The sequence below is a fragment of the Pseudopipra pipra genome, chromosome 28 (assembly GCF_036250125.1).
Source record: "Pseudopipra pipra isolate bDixPip1 chromosome 28, bDixPip1.hap1, whole genome shotgun sequence".
In the NCBI taxonomy this organism is placed as follows: Eukaryota; Metazoa; Chordata; class Aves; order Passeriformes; family Pipridae; genus Pseudopipra; species Pseudopipra pipra.
The window spans coordinates 225,331-240,811 of record NC_087576.1 but is presented as its reverse complement, the minus strand read 5'-3'; the positions used below and the strand labels follow the sequence as shown (position 1 = coordinate 240,811).

At 50.7% G+C, this 15,481-nt stretch overlaps 1 protein-coding gene across 1 annotated transcript; it reads right to left on the bottom strand.

The window, feature by feature from the left end:
• Positions 1-4: 4 nt before the first annotated feature.
• Positions 5-7,437, bottom strand: POLB (DNA polymerase beta). The gene is made up of 14 exons (XM_064637935.1): positions 7,219-7,437; positions 6,461-6,518; positions 6,324-6,390; positions 5,954-6,028; positions 5,622-5,680; positions 5,197-5,246; positions 4,717-4,768; positions 4,366-4,420; positions 4,206-4,278; positions 3,853-3,923; positions 3,440-3,526; positions 2,516-2,580; positions 1,841-1,980; positions 5-1,248 (listed from the first exon to the last, which is right to left on the bottom strand). The coding sequence occupies exons 1-14, from the start codon at positions 7,277-7,279 to the stop codon at positions 1,154-1,156; spliced, it is 1,008 nt and encodes a 335-aa protein (XP_064494005.1). The 5' UTR covers positions 7,280-7,437; the 3' UTR covers positions 5-1,153.
• Positions 7,438-15,481: the final 8,044 nt, after the last annotated feature.

The window sequence follows — 15,481 nt, the reverse complement described above, 5'->3', positions numbered from 1 at the left end:
CACATTCATGATGGAATATTCAATTTGTTTATTCCCACTGATCATTGAATACTAAATATATATATATATTTTTACTATGAGGCATCAGAAGACTTCACATAGCACCAAGTTAACTTCTAGTTACCTTACCTACCACTGCATGCATTACTGTTGGGGAACATTCACAAAAAAATTATTAAAACTCCCAATATGAATAACAGAAGAAAAAAAAGATATAATCAGGAGAACCAGCCTATAATCTCCATTACTAAGACTGATCAACACTCATTGTATAAGAACAAGTAAAAATGTAGTTGTTCTGTAAGCTTAAGTCAGATAAAAATAAGAAATAGTATTACATCCATCTTTGTTTTATGATTCAGGTCAGGTTAAGTAGTCTGACAATAAAGAATCTTTGTCCCAAATACAGCTAGCAATGCATTCTTGATGAGACCTCCTCTCATATCCAAACCAGTCCTTACCTTCCCCAACAATTAGAGAGGAGGCATAAAATAAGATCTGACAGGTTTGCACATAAAAAAGGGCAGACTGAATCTACAGGAGTGGTGGAAATGCATCGATTCCTCAGAGCAAGCTGAACAAAGTGAACAAAGTACAGAGCACTGCAGTGGACAGGACTACAACCCCCCTGGTAACAAAACCCAGTCCCAGGCAGCAGGAGAATGGTGACAGCAGAGTACAGCCCACACTGAACGGGTTTAGAGGGAAACTGCTCATCAGGAGCTTCAAGACGCTTAGCCCAGAGATAAGGAGATATAAATAGCAGTGAAAATGGTATTCTTCAGGAGTACTGCAGGACACAGCTCGCTTTCTCATTCTGTGGCTACATGTACACAAGATACAAAGAGAGGAGCTGGATGCCCCAACCCTGGAAACGTTCAAGGTCAGACTGGACTGGGCTCTAAGAAACCTGATTTAGTTGGAGATGTCCCTGCTCATTGCAGGGGGGCTGGACTAGAAGACACTTAAAGGTCCCTTCCAACCCAAACTATTCCATGACATCTTGCAGGATTTGATCTTCACTACACGTTCTGTACTAGTGCCATGGACTTGCTTTAAACATCAGTAACACACAGTTTTTGCAGTAACAACCAAAGTAATTCTATGCACTTCATAAGAAGCTGTGAAACATCTCTCCAGGCTACCCAGACAATTATTCACTGCGGTCCTTTGGCTCCCGGTACTTCCACTGGATGTAGTCAAAGATGTCTTCTTCACATTCCACGGGCAGGGCCTCTCCAGCAACTCCTGCAGGTGAATTACAGATGCTGTTTGAAAGGGGGATGGTCTGTGCCACCCAGACAAGCCAAGTGCATTGCAAGATGAAGACAAAACTGCTGTAAGTAAAGCAGACTTAAAAAACCACCCAGAACAACCCTCACTGCTCCCCTGGCCTTTTCATACAGTGTGTAGGTGATTATTCCTATTAGTGTCAAAGGAAATAAGGTAATGAATGAACTTTGGGCCACGTGGTTGTGCAGTTAAATACATTTATAGTCATGTGCATGTGTGTATAGTCACCTCCCCTCCAAAGCAAAACAACTGAAGGACGTGGCATATCCTGTGAAAAGAGTGGGAAACCCCTTATGTGCTGTGCTTGACACAGAAAAAACAATCTTTACACCAGTAAGACTTTAAGAAGATTAGGCAGCCCAAAGAGGTAACTCTGTGCCACAGCACTGCCTGTACATAAGCAGGCTGCCTCTTCTTGCTGTAATGGTGCCCAACACCAAAAAGGACACTGTAAAAACAGTGTTTATCAGAGCTGTTTGCAAACCACCCAGAGAAGATGACACCCAGCATGTGAGCAGAGGAACACTGTGCAGAGCCCCAGACTGACCAGTGACACCCAAGCGACGGATGGTGTACTCATTGATGGTGAAGCCCATCTCCAGGGCATGAGCTCTCATGTTCTTGTTGAATATATCACTCCCTGTGAAGTACAGCACACCACAGTAATACTGATCCTTGGGGATAAGCCTGGAGGAAAAAGCAGAAGTGCAGACAGAGCAAATATATAACAAAAAAGCTACAAGCCACTTGAAATTCAGCCCTTCAGACACTGCTGTGGGTCTGCTTTCTGTTTATGTCCACACATCCTGCAACTCTGTACATTTGATTTTCCCCAAGCCAGATGCAAGAATGAAATGAACTAAATATCAAAGAAAGGTTCAGCACATCTACCTGACCCAGAAGTTACTGGTGTTCAGCCACTACCTGGTTATGGTGCTTGCACTCCTGCCAAGAATTAATGTCAAAGCAGGATGGTAAAACAGGACACAATTCTGAACCTGGATAGAATGTCATGATTTAAAATACAGCATTATTGCTAATAACCTGTTGGAGATACTGGCAGTTGTACAGTGGCTTCCTCAGTGCAAAGGAATTAGAAACCCAGTAAATGCCATGTTCTGCCAATGGAAGGAGAGATCTGACTGCAGAAGTGGATGTAAATGCCTGCTCTGCAGCAGACAGCTGCACTGGGGGTCTGGCTGGGGTTTTTTGGGTGCATTACCTGATATCAATTCTCCTGTGGGGATAGGCTGTGCCATCTTCTTTCGCTGGCAGCTGACAGACACCCTGGGAGGAAGTAAGGCAAGCAAGAAATCCAAATGAAACTAAACAGATTTGAGATCAATCTTTACCACTCCACCCTTAAAAACCCTCTAAACAATCCTCAGTTATCTGGAAAGCAAAGTTAAATTCCAGCTGAAGTGATTAAATATTTCACTGGAACAGCTGGATATCTGAGTACAGTAAATCATTAGAAACTGGGGGGGTAAAGGAAGTTTTTTCTTGAGAAATCCTCTGCCTCTTTTCAGTTCAAACTGCTTTTTAATCTTCATGCAATATTTAAGTTAAAAAAGAAAAGGAAAAGCTGCGTTGTGAGCAAGGGATCTAAGAAAACTAATGTTCCTGTAATTCACTTCTTGCTTTAGGCATCCAACACAGTCCCTATTATATCCTGAGTCTGGCATCTTACCCATTAAATCTGTTCTGCAGCAAAACTCACAAAAAAAAGGAGACCAAAGTGTGTTGTGTATTGGACAAAATCAGGGGAACAGAGGTCCGAGAGCACAGACAACTGTTACCAAGGTCTCGAGGACAGAGTTAGGAAAGGGGTCACTGGTGCTGCTGAAGGAGGGAGGTTGTGCTGAATTCTGGGGAAATACCACCAAACCAGAGACACAACTGACCTGCTGTGGTGCAGGGTGTCAGAGCTACAGAAATATCTGTATACTTACTGAGATCTTATGTAAGAGATTCCCTAAGAGCTAACTGTAGGAAGTTTTTATGGGAGGCAAGGGGGAGAATTAAAAATAAAATAAAATAAAATCACAATTCCAGCAGTCCAAAGAATGTATCTTGTATGTATCCCAGCTTCTGTCAGGAAAGGTAATCCCACCACAACATCCCTCCCCACCAAAGAAGCCCTTACCATGAATTTGGTGTCACCTTTAGACAGCATATCTGTGACAAAGTGGACTTTTTCCAGTTGTTCCACAACTTGATGCAGAAGTTTTGACTAGGAACAATGACAACACAACAGAAATCAGTTCACAGGTAAAGAGAATATCTTACCTATTTATACTAGATGGTGGCTCACATAAGTACAGGACATCACCATAAATATATGTACTATTCTACACGAGATTTGACCCTGGGGGAAAAAATGTAAGTGACTATAACTCCTCAAATTAAACATGGTGATCCAAGAGAGGAGATTAAAATTACAGTAATGAGAAGATGCAAAAAGCTGCAGTACAAGTCTGAGACTACATCTCTTCTGAATTTAAACACACCCTGGTGGAAGGAAAGCCCAGCACTGACTCACAGCAGCTGCAAACACACCTGTTTGGAGGACTGGGATGTGAAGCTCGGATGGGTCAGGAGAACATCCATATCACCACTTGACTCTGCACCTGGGCGAGGGAGAAGCACAGAAAAACCCCTCTGTGCATGACAGAGTGCACTGACATTGGTGAAATTCCATCTAACCTTTTCCTATAAACGTGTTTTTCTGGTAGAGTCACTGTTCAAGAACATTTGTAAAAAAAAAAAAGAGAACCTTGTTCTTCCACCAAAAAGTTTCTATCCCCCACACCTCAGAAAATGCCCCAGAATTTCCTGCTGTACTCTCACACACAGTAAAGGGTCTTGCTTATTATCCCAAAATAAACATAACAAGATCAGAGAGTACCAACCTCGTCTAAAACTGCCACAGACCGTAGCAATATAGTTTGGGTCCAGCTTCTTTACCTCTTTCAGCACAATTTCCTGTGTAAAAAGGAAAGATGTGTGTTGGGAGGTGTCAGTCATTCACTGGCCATCAGCACCTCACATCCTCAACAAAGACATTCTTACCTGCATTTGCAGCATTTCTTCCCTTGGGATTCTTTTCTCAAAATCTTCAAAATATCTGCATATATAAAAATAAAAGTATCTAAAAGAGTGCCAGAGGTAGCATCTTAAATTTTCAGTCAATTAAATGTGTATCAGAGGAAAGAATACAACTTGTGGTACTGTCACATCACAGAAAGCTCCCAACTCCCACCAAGGGGAGAGTAAAACCTCAGAACTGCAAGTCTGACAATGCTTAGAAGATGGTTTCATTATTTCCACTGCACATGAAGAGCTGCTGTGAGGTGGGAGTAGTATATCATCCATTCCATCCTGGTGTCTGGAGGAGCCATTAGAAAAGCCAAGGAAGCTTACTTCAGTCCAATTCGCTGGTGGTGGGTCAGCTTGTGCTCATTTTTCCTGAGATCTAGAACAATTAAGGAAAAAAAAAAAAAAAAGAGTTACCTTAGGACTCAAAATATTACAGTAAGTTTTCAGCAGTGCAAAAATGATGCACACAAAGAATATGTGAGGAGAACACAACAAGCTCAAGGGAAGGAGTGTTAAACTGACTGTGCAGCAGCTGACAGGATGACCACAAATGCACAGAGCACTTCCCAATAAAGACTTAGCAGGACACTGAAGAGCCCAAATCCTTGATATCTTCCACATAACCTGCAAGGACTTTATTTTGGATATGTATATAATGCCTTAAGCCTCTGTACTAACTTCAGCACCTTCCACACCTTCCTCACAGCCTCGGGCACATTTGCTATCACAGAACCCTTTGGGAGAGGCAGCACGACAGAAAAACAATGACAAATCAGTGAACTGAGGCCCCAAATCTACACTTACCTTCTAAAGTCTTAATTCCTTCCTCGACAAACTTCCTGGCAGCAGCAGGACTGCAAAGAGACAAGGCAGTCTGGCATCAGGAACAGCAAGAATCTTACAACACTGAACAGGACATCCCAGTGCACTGTAACTGGCTGGGTCCTTAAAGGCCGAGGCTGAGGGCACTTGTGACACTTACCCTCTTCTCAGCATTGGGCATTTTCAGTGCATGCTTTCAGCTGCAGCCTCAAGAGAGGCAACTTCCACTGTCCTGAGACAGGACAACACCCAACCTTCTCCTTCTGTGTCCCATCTCAATTCCTCAAAGGCATTCTCAAATCCCAGTATACCCTCAACCTTTGTGCACAGTTTTTCTCAGAATTGAGAACGATTGCATTACCCACCCTCAGCCTCAAGGGTTCTAAACAAAACAAAACAATTGTTACCCAATGCCAGTAACTCGTGTCAGGAAATTGATAGAAGCACTTGTATCATCTTGTCGAATCTACGAAAACAAAACAACACAAGCCAATTCCTCCTTTACTCCTTTTGCAATAAACAAAAAACCCTCTGAGAAGATAAAACAGCTTAGTCAGACTCTGCTTGGGAGGCTCACCACAAATTTCTACTTACCATACACCCTATGTTCACCATTCTTAAGACTGACCTCAATCTCTCCAGGGACAAGAACAGAAACTGTGCAAAGCAAGCAGGCTACTTTGCAAGTTCCAAAGGAAAGCAACTATTGAGAAACAGAGCACAAGGGAAAGAAACCCACCTTTTCCAGTTTGCGTAGTTTTCCAGTGGATAAGAACTCATCTATCTTCTCGGCAATCTTAGCACCTACTCCATCCTAAATATTGGGGGGCGAGGACAAACAAGTTACCTTCAAAAATCACTTAAAGTCATTATATTTGGGAAGAAAAGAAAGCTCCCTAGAATTTAGAGTCCCAGAAAGAACTATGGGCCTCCCAAGACCACGACAAAATACGGGACCACAAAGGAGCACAGGAATTCCAGGCTATAACACAACTCCCTGGCGGGAGTTACAGGTTCGACTCGGTGATCTCAGAGATCTTTTCCAATCCTGGGATTCTGTGAAACCCCCACAGCGGCCACCCCGCCCCCGAGGGCACCAAAATCCCTACCAGCTTCTTGGCCTCGGCGCCGCTGCGGATCTTGCTGGGGTAGCGGGCGATCACCGAGGCCGCCTTCCTGCGGAGAGTGCCGGTCAGTGCCCGGGCCGGGGGGCGCGGGGGCCGCGGCGGGGCCGGGGGGGCTGTACCTGTAGGCGTTGTACTTGTGGATGGCCCGGTTCACGTTGCGCTCGTAGTTGGCCAGTTCTGCGGGAGGAGAGTGGTGAGAGCCCGGACACGGACACACACACCCCCTACACACACCCCACACACACACAGACACACCAACACACAGACACACAGACACCAACCCACCCACACTACATACAGACACACAGACACAGACATAGACAGACACACATACACCAACCCACCCACACTACATACAGACACACAGACACAGACATAGACAGACACACATACACCAACCCACCCACACTACATACAGACACACAGACACACATACCCCAACCCACCCACACCTACATACAGACACACAGACACACACAGACACACATACCCCAACCCACCCACACTACATACAGACACACAGACACACACACCAACACACAGACACACATACCCCAACCCATCCACACCTACACAGACACACGCACACCCACACACACCAACCTACCCACACACACGCAGACATACCAACACACAGACACACCAACACACAGACATACATATCCCAACCCACACCCACACACACGCACACACAGACACACATACCCCAACCCACCCACCCACAGACACACACACACCCCCCTACGCACAGACACACGCACACACAGACACAGACAGACACACAGACACACACCCTAACACCCACATAGACACACACAGACCAACACACACCAACCCACACCCCCCCACACACGCCGGGCGGGCAGGCGGCACCCACCCATGAGGAAGTCGGTGATGCCCTCGTTGGGGCTCTCCTGGGGGGCTTTCCGCTTGCTCATGGCCGGCACCGGGAGCGGCCCGAGGGGACGGAGATGGGGTTCGGGATCGGGATGGGGTTCGGGATCGGGTTCGGATCGGGATGGGGATCGGGACCGGGACCGGGACGGTCTCGGCCCTCGCGGCCGCAGCTCCGGGAGCTCCGCGGAGCCGCCTCAGGGAGGCGCTTCCGGCCGTGTCGTCACTGCCGGCCCGGCCCGGAGCGCCTTACACTGGGCCGAACTCCCCCTTTTACACCTTTTTCGGCTTTAACTTGAGCCGAGACCCTTCTTTCTTTATGAAGGATCAAATTGAGGGACACACGCACCCCCTTTAGCGGCGTTTAAAGGGTTTAAATCGAGAGGAAGACAGCGATGTGAGACAGGGAGACATCCCCCCCCCTTCAGAGGTGTTCCCTCGCCCGCCTAATCCAGAGGAAAATAAAAGAGAAAAAATAAATGAAAGAAAAAAATACAATAAAGACTAAATAATACAAATATAGAAAATAAAAATAAAATTAAAAAAATAAAAAGTCCTGGGAGAGGTCTGGGATCTACAACCTTGATAAATTAGGATTGTGAGCAGGGAAGATACCAGAATCCCAGAGCTTCCAGCCACCTGAGGAGCACATTTGCATCCCTTTGTTTATCCCACCTGTGTCTTCCCAGCATCTCCCTTTCTTTCCAGCGGGAGGGGTCTCTCTTTGAAGCCTTCCCGGCCTCAGGAATGAGCGTCTCCATTCCTGGGGATGTTTGAGGTGGCTTTTTTCAACGTTGTGTGATCTGTGCATTCAGATTCTTCACACCCCCATGGAACGTGATAACCCATGGTGTGGGTGGGAGGATCAGCACAAGTGTGTCCTCCAGGTGTGGGAGGTTCCCAAACTGCTCTGCCTGAACAAACCCTTCCTTTCCAGCCACCTGCACATGGAGCTGCTCCTGGGAAAGTGGCACCAGGCCCCGCTGTGTTTTGGGTTGACTTTTGTTGTGGTTTTTTCTCTGATTCCCAGTAAAAAGGGGCAAAAATGAGGCTTTGCCTTTCCAGGCTCACACAGTGAGGACTCCTCAGGACTTCCTGTAATACAGGAATATTATCCCTTTCCAGGATAAAAAAAAAAACAACTGAGGTGGTAAAACCTGCCCCATCATGGTGTCCCTGCCCATTAATTCAGCAAATCCTCCTGGCTGGTGAGGGGGAATAATGACAAATGTCAAAACATTCCCACCTGGCAGTTAGAAATGTGCATTTAGGAAGCACTCCAGTGTTTCAGCAGGATTTCTGGAGAGGGGCACTCTGTTTAGAGAGCAGACTTTTCCTTGGAAACAGCCCTGAAGGAGAACAGAGGGAGTTCAAGGGCAGACCTGGGTGTGATGTTAAAGCCACTCCCCACTGACCTGCAGCTCCAGGTGGGATTTTCCCTTCCCTGAAAAGCCAGAAGCTGCTGTTTTTATTTCAGCCTGAACCAAAACCCTTGATTTTTTCATCATTTGTCCCAGCTCAGCTGTGGAGCTGTGAACCCCTGGCAAGGTGGGGTTGGAGGAAGATGAGGGTTTCTTCCCCGACATGGATGCAAACAGGAATGCACATGGAGGGGTCGGCTTCAGAGATCCAAAATAGCTTGTTTTGGGATTTAACTAAGGCAGAACTGCCCCCTTGGAGCCTGATCCCAAATGGCTGGTGGTTCCCCTCTCCTCTGATGTCTGCTGAGAGCCAGGGATCCCACAGGGATTTGTGTGGAAGCAGGGGACGGAATGCTGGGGGTAGGTGGGCTGGTTGGGCTCCATCACAGGAGGGTTCCCAGGGACACTGCAGCTCCAGGTGCTCCATTGCTCCAGGCCTCAGTTTCACAGACGGAGCATCCTGGATCCTGTGGATGCAGTGGGAGAAGCCTGAGGATGCCAGGAGATGGCACCATCCTCCCGGCTGGAGCTGCCACCTCTTCCTTCAGGGAAAGGGCTGTCCAGCCCTGGAACAGGTTGCCCAGGGAATCATTAAGGATCATGGAATCATGAAGGCTGGAAAAGCCCTCTAAGGTCACTGAGTCAGGTGGCCAGGGCCACCACTAACCCATGTCCCCACGTGCCACATCCACAGGGATGTTAAATCTCCCCAGGGATAGGGACTCCACCCCTGCCCAGGGCTGGGCAGCCCTTTCCATGAAGGAATTTCCCCAGTATCCAACCTGAACCTCCCCTGGCACAACCTGAGGCCATTTCCTCTCAGCTCTGTGTTCTCAATCAAAGGACCCACATACTGGGGGAGCCTGGGAGGGCAGAATCCCTGATTTGGGAGCATTTGGGATTTATGGAGCTGGGATGTGACGAGGGTCATCCAACAACTCACCCAAGGACATCTGTGGTGTCTGACTGAGAAGAAATGGAATTTTAATAGGAAGAAGGAACTGGATTTTAGTAGGAAATTGTTGTCCCAGTGCAGCGGGTGCCTGTGGGTGCAAGATGAACCTTCAAAAATCCCTGGCCAAAGGAGTGTGTGGGAAAATAGGGATTTTTACCCTCTTTCTTTTGTATTTCTCTCCTGTTCTCTCCACAGAGCTGCTGGCACACGGATCAATAGATTGGCACCTTGACCTTGGTGCCGTCCCCATCCCAATGGATGCGGGTGGGACACCAGCACAGCGGGATTGGGGCGGGATTGGTGCAGGATCCCCCTGGCACCACCGCCCGTGCCGGGATGTCTCTCTGCTTCCCAAGCCACAGGATCTCCCCTGGCCCATGAGCCGTGCCAGGATGTGTCCCAGCTCCGGAGCCAGGCTCCTGATGGATTTTTGGCGGGTTGGCCCCTGGCCGAGCCGCTTCCCCGCCGTTCAAAGGCTTTTCTTGTTCGGCGCCGGCTCCCGGAGAAGGGCTCCTTTCACAGCCGCCTTCCCGAGACAGAAATTGTCATTTTCCAAACACAGCTTCCCTTCTCCTGGCCCAGAGCCTTCCTCCTCCCTGACGTCAGCAGCCTTTGTGATGCTCTGGTGGAATTTTGTGCTCCTGGTTCTTTTCACTGGGTTTAGATATCAGGGGGTGAGGGGCAATGGGGAGGCCACGGTGGGATTCCGACGGAGCCAGGGGGTTGGCACTGGGATCTGAGCAGGTCTGGAGCCTTGGGAACCGGCACAGAGTCCTGACAGATGGGGAGAACTTTGGGTTTGAGTTTCCTGGTGGGATGGGAGAAGAAAGGGATGAATTTTTATCATGATTATTCTCATTATTATTTCATTATCATAACTGATCATTACTGCCATTATTACCTTGTCTTTTACTAATTCCTAGGTTTTTGGGGCTGCCAAGGATTTTCCAATGTGCTCACACGAACCAAGGTGCACATCAGAGAGGCCACGGCTCCATGTCCCTGGAGAACTCGGGGCTCACTCAGCTCTGGTCCATCCTGAGGGGCTGAAGGCTCCTGGTGCCTTTTCCACGATGGGGAAATGAGGTGAGGAGCTGGCACAGACATGCAGGGGGTGTTTCCCTCTTGCGAAACCCCTGGGTGCCGTCACCTGGCCGAGACACAAAGTCACCGCTCAGGACAACGTTGCAACACAACCCCAAAATAGCAGCAACCCCCAGAAAACTAATGCCCTGCTCCCTGCCCGAATTCCCCTCCTTGCTCCAGCCCTGTCTCCTGGATCCATCGGAATGCCTGGAGGGCAGAGCTGGTGGCATCATCCCAGGGTTTGTCCCTGCAGCCCCGGTGACTCCCGGCTGTGCCCGCGCTGCTCCTGGCACTCCAAATTTTCCAGCCCTGGCCCTGGCCCAGCGTCGGGGTTTGTTTGGCAGCAGTGCAGAATCTGCTCAGTGTTGCCACCGGAGCAAAGTCTGGGTCTCTCCCGGGCTCTTCCCATGGAATGTTTGTGTTTCATCCCGATTCCCATCCCCACCCTGGTGGCTCAGCCAGGACGTGTCCCCTGCAGAGTCCCCTCGGCCTTGGGGCCCTGTGGGGTCACACTTGATCCTTAAAAGGGGTCTGGGGGGTTGGGATGGAATGGGCTGGCACGGCAGCTCCTCTTCCCATTCCCATCTCATCCATGCAGGGGACCCTCGTGGTGCCACCAGCCTGTCACCTTCTGTGTGAGGGTCCCCTGGCACAGCTCCTGGATCCATTGGAATGCACAGCATTCCAAGGTACAGGTGAGGTCTCTGGTCCCCACCACTGCCCAGAGCAGGGACACTGAGGTGGGGGACACCAAATTCCTGGACTCCCTGTCTGCCAGAGGGTCATTGCTGGCTCTTCCCAGCTCCATAATGAGCCAAACTCCGAGCTTTGGAGTGCTTTAGGGTCTGGCAGCAGTGGCTGTGCCGTGACCTCGCCAGGATCAGGAGCAGATCCCAACCTTCCCCTCCCAGTTTGTCTCCCTTGGGAAACGCAGGTGTGAGCTGTGTAAGATCTCAGGGATCTGCGAGTGCCTGGGAACATCCGATGGCTCCAGGGCCTTCCTCTGCTTCCCGAAGGAGTTCCGGAGAGTGCCTGGACCTGTCAGACCTGTGTGGCCTTCCCGGGGCAGGGACACATTCCAGCCGTTCCTGCGGGCTGAGTCACGCGTGGCTCCCGCGGCTCCTGCGATCCTTCACCCCCATCTCCACTTCCGAAGGTGAATCATTCCCGTGGGAGGGAGCTGGGAATCGCCTATCGCACCGGGGAGGCTCAGCCCGGGGCAGGGACCACAACAGGGCTGTTTTCCCACGTTCCCGGGGAAAGATGGGAGCTCTGGGCACGATCCCGGGCAGCTGAGAGGCTGTGCTGGTGCCATCCCAAGGGGCCAATAACATCCCAAACCTCCTGGCTCTGGTTCTGGCAATGCCATCCCAAGGTGCTGATCCCATCTCAAGATGCCAATGCCATCCCAAGCTTTCCAGCTCCTGTTGTGCCAATGCCCTCCCAAGGTACCAATGCCATCCCTCCCCTCCCATCTCTGGTTGTTCCACTGTCATCCCAAGGTGCTGATGCCATCTCAAGGTTCCAGTGCCATCCCAAGGTGCTGATGCCATCCCAAACCTCCTGGCTCTGGTTCCGCCAATGCCATCCCCAGGTCCCAACACCATCCCCAGGTGCCGGTGCCATGCCCTGCCCGGCTGCGGGAGCGGGCGGATTCCCGGGCAGGGGATGGATTCCCGGGCAGGGGATGGATTCCCGGGCGGTCGCCGCGTGGGGAGCGGGGCCGCGGGCGCTGAGTCAGCGCTCCGGAGGGTGCGGAGCCGCTCCTGCCGGGCCGGCACAATGGGAGCGCTGGATAAACAGGCTGAACAAGGACAAACAGCTCCCGCGGGGGCACTGCCAGCATTGTGACCGCCCGGATTAATGACCCGGACACTGAGAGCCTCTGTTCCACCGCCGGCTGCTTTCCGGGGGCTTTTTCCTGGCCGGACACCCTTTCCTGGCCCTTTGCCCTGCTCCGGTGGCTCAGGGAGAAAGGAAGGACACAGGGAGGAATCTCAAGCCTGAACACCTTGGCTGCATGGCTGGAGAAACCTGCCTGGGGGTCCCACCTGTGCTGGGAGGGTATCCTGAGCCTCCCAGCCCCTTCCCGGTGTCATTTGGGAATGCTGCTTCCCCAAAAGTCACCCCAACACCCTCCTGCCCTTCCCCACTCAGCCACTGAAAAACCTCAGAGGGATCCTGAGGGGGACAAGGAGAACCAGAGCATGGATTTGGGGTCCCACTGCAATGCCCTGGGCAGATCCCTAGAAGGAGTAGGAGAACCAGAGTGTGGATTTGGGGTCCCACCACAAAACCCCAGAGGGATCCCAAGGAGGAGGAGGAGAACCAGAGTGTGGATTCGGGGTTTCTGAGGGCACAGCCAGACGTGCAGCCGCCCGAGTGCTCTCCAGGCTCGGGTCACCGCAGCTGAATGATCCCTGTGTCCATGGCACGGGTGGACGTGGCTTCCCATGACCACAGCAGGTCACGGAGAGCTGGGAAACCCCAAAACACCTGGCACGGGGACCTGCCAGAGCCACCACAGGGTCGGCTCCGGAGCGGGATCAGCCCCTCTCCTGCATTCCCGGGGAGAATTCCTGCTCACTCTGGACATGCTGATCCCTGCTCTGCCACTGCTGGATAAACATATATTTAATATAATCTGGTGCTAACTGATCCATTATTGACATTATCCCGGGAGCTGCCAACCCGGAGCCGGCGGCATTCCGGCAGCCAACAAAGCCCTTGTTAGTGCCCAGCCTTGGACTGCTCCAAAATCCTTTATTTATGGAGGTTTTAGGCAAAAAAAGGGACATAAACAGAAAAGGGGGAGTAAGGAAAAGGGGAGGGAAGGGAGAAAACCCTGAGAAGTTATTTAGGAAAGGAAGAAAGAAAAAAAAACTGGAATAAAATGGACATTCACAGGGAAAATCCTGGCTATGAAAGAGCCTTTTAAGCCGGTGGAAAAACAGAACCTGTAAGATAAAGCCAGGAAAAAATTCCCAATAAAGCCCCATTTTTAGTGGGATGGAGGAGACATTGGAGGTGATGACTGCCTGATAATGGGATGAAGATGCCCCGGGATGGGTCAAACCCCCAAAATTTGGGCCTTGGGAGATGTTGGAGGCACTGCCCTTCCAGTAACAGCCCTGGCATGGGCCAGACCCCCGAAATCCAGGATGGGGCAGCAGCGATCGGAGCATCCCGGGGCTGGGACTCTCCAGAGCAGCAACATTCCTGACCCTGGGAATAACATTTAATTTATTCTCAGCCCATATATTAAGAAAATAAACACGGGGGGGAGGAGGGGCTGTTCCCCCCCTCAGCCGCCGCCTGATTGATTTCAGGGCTCCCCGGAGCAGCCAAACCCATCCCAGCGGCTACAATTTGGGATTGTGTGAGGCGGCGGGAGGGGCCGGGGGGAGCCCAGCGCCGTGTTTTCCCTCTGCCTCATTTTCACCTTCCCCATCCAAAGCAAACAGGCGGCCGGAGGCTTTTCTGCCGGACACGAGAACACACAGCTCCCTTGTTCCTCCCTTCTCCAGGGAGGGAGGGAAACGGGGGATCGGGGGGATTTTTTCCTGTTTTTTTCATCGCCACATCGGAATATCGGTGATTAAAATCATGGGAGCACAAGAGGGATGAGAATCCACAGTGAGGAGAATATTCCCTGTCCATCCCAGGGGGCTGGAATTGTCCCCGTGGGGGCACAGAGGGTGTTTTGGGGGGGAATTCCCCAAACCCCCAAAGTCCCATATTTTGGGTGAGTTTTCCCATCAACTGCTGCATGGAGGCGTCCAAAGCCTTGCCCTCCAGCCTGGATAAATCCCCAAATCCCACGTTTTGGGTGGTTTTCCCACTGGCTGCTGCATGGAAGGGTCCAAAGTGTCACCTTCCACCCTGGATATCCCACAGGCAGGGAAAGAGGAGGGAATGGAGGTTGAAGGTGAAGGGGTTTATGCACCTTTTTCAGGGATTTGCCCTAAATTGATGGATTTATCCCAGATTCAACTCGGCTCTGCTGAATCTGTGGGATCTGCCCCTGGGAATGACCCTTTAATCCCAAACCCAGCATAAACCATGGACAAAGAGCAATTCCAAAAGGAAAACCCAACCCCCGGAGGCTCCCAGGGCAGGAACAATTAAAGAATCCTAATTTAATTATCCTTATAATCCCAAAATAACACCTGGCTTGGGTTTGTGGTTTTATAACTCGGGGAAAAGGAACTGGAGCCCTGGAACTCTGGAGCCAGCACTCGGAGAGGGCTGGATTGTGTGGGGTGATGTCCCGGGTGCTGCTTCCAGAGGGTGAGGATCAGGAATGTTGGTGGGGGTCGGGGGTGCTGGAGGGTCTTGGGAATGCTCATAGAGGATGTTGAGGAGTGTTGAGAATGCCAGTGGGTGCTGGGAATGCTGGAGGGTGTTGGGAATACTGGTGGGGGCTGGGAATGCTGGTGGATGTCAGGGATGATGGTGGGTGTCGGGAATGCCAGTGGTGCCAGGGAGGAAAGAGTCACCTTTTCATACACCCTGCCCATGACATTCCAGGTGCTTTTGAGGTACTCGGGATCAGCCCAAATCCCTTTGGCTCCTCCTGCCCACTCCACTGCCCTGGCCCTGCCACCATTCCCATTCCAATGGCAGCTAATGCTTCCAATGCTGATTCCCAGTGGGTGGGAGGATGATGGCACAAGAGGAAACCTCTGCTTGCAAAGAAACCTCTTTGAAAACTCTGCTTCCCTGTTATCATCCCAGGAAAGCAGGAATGGGGGGAACACCCCGCCTTTCCCATACTGGGATCG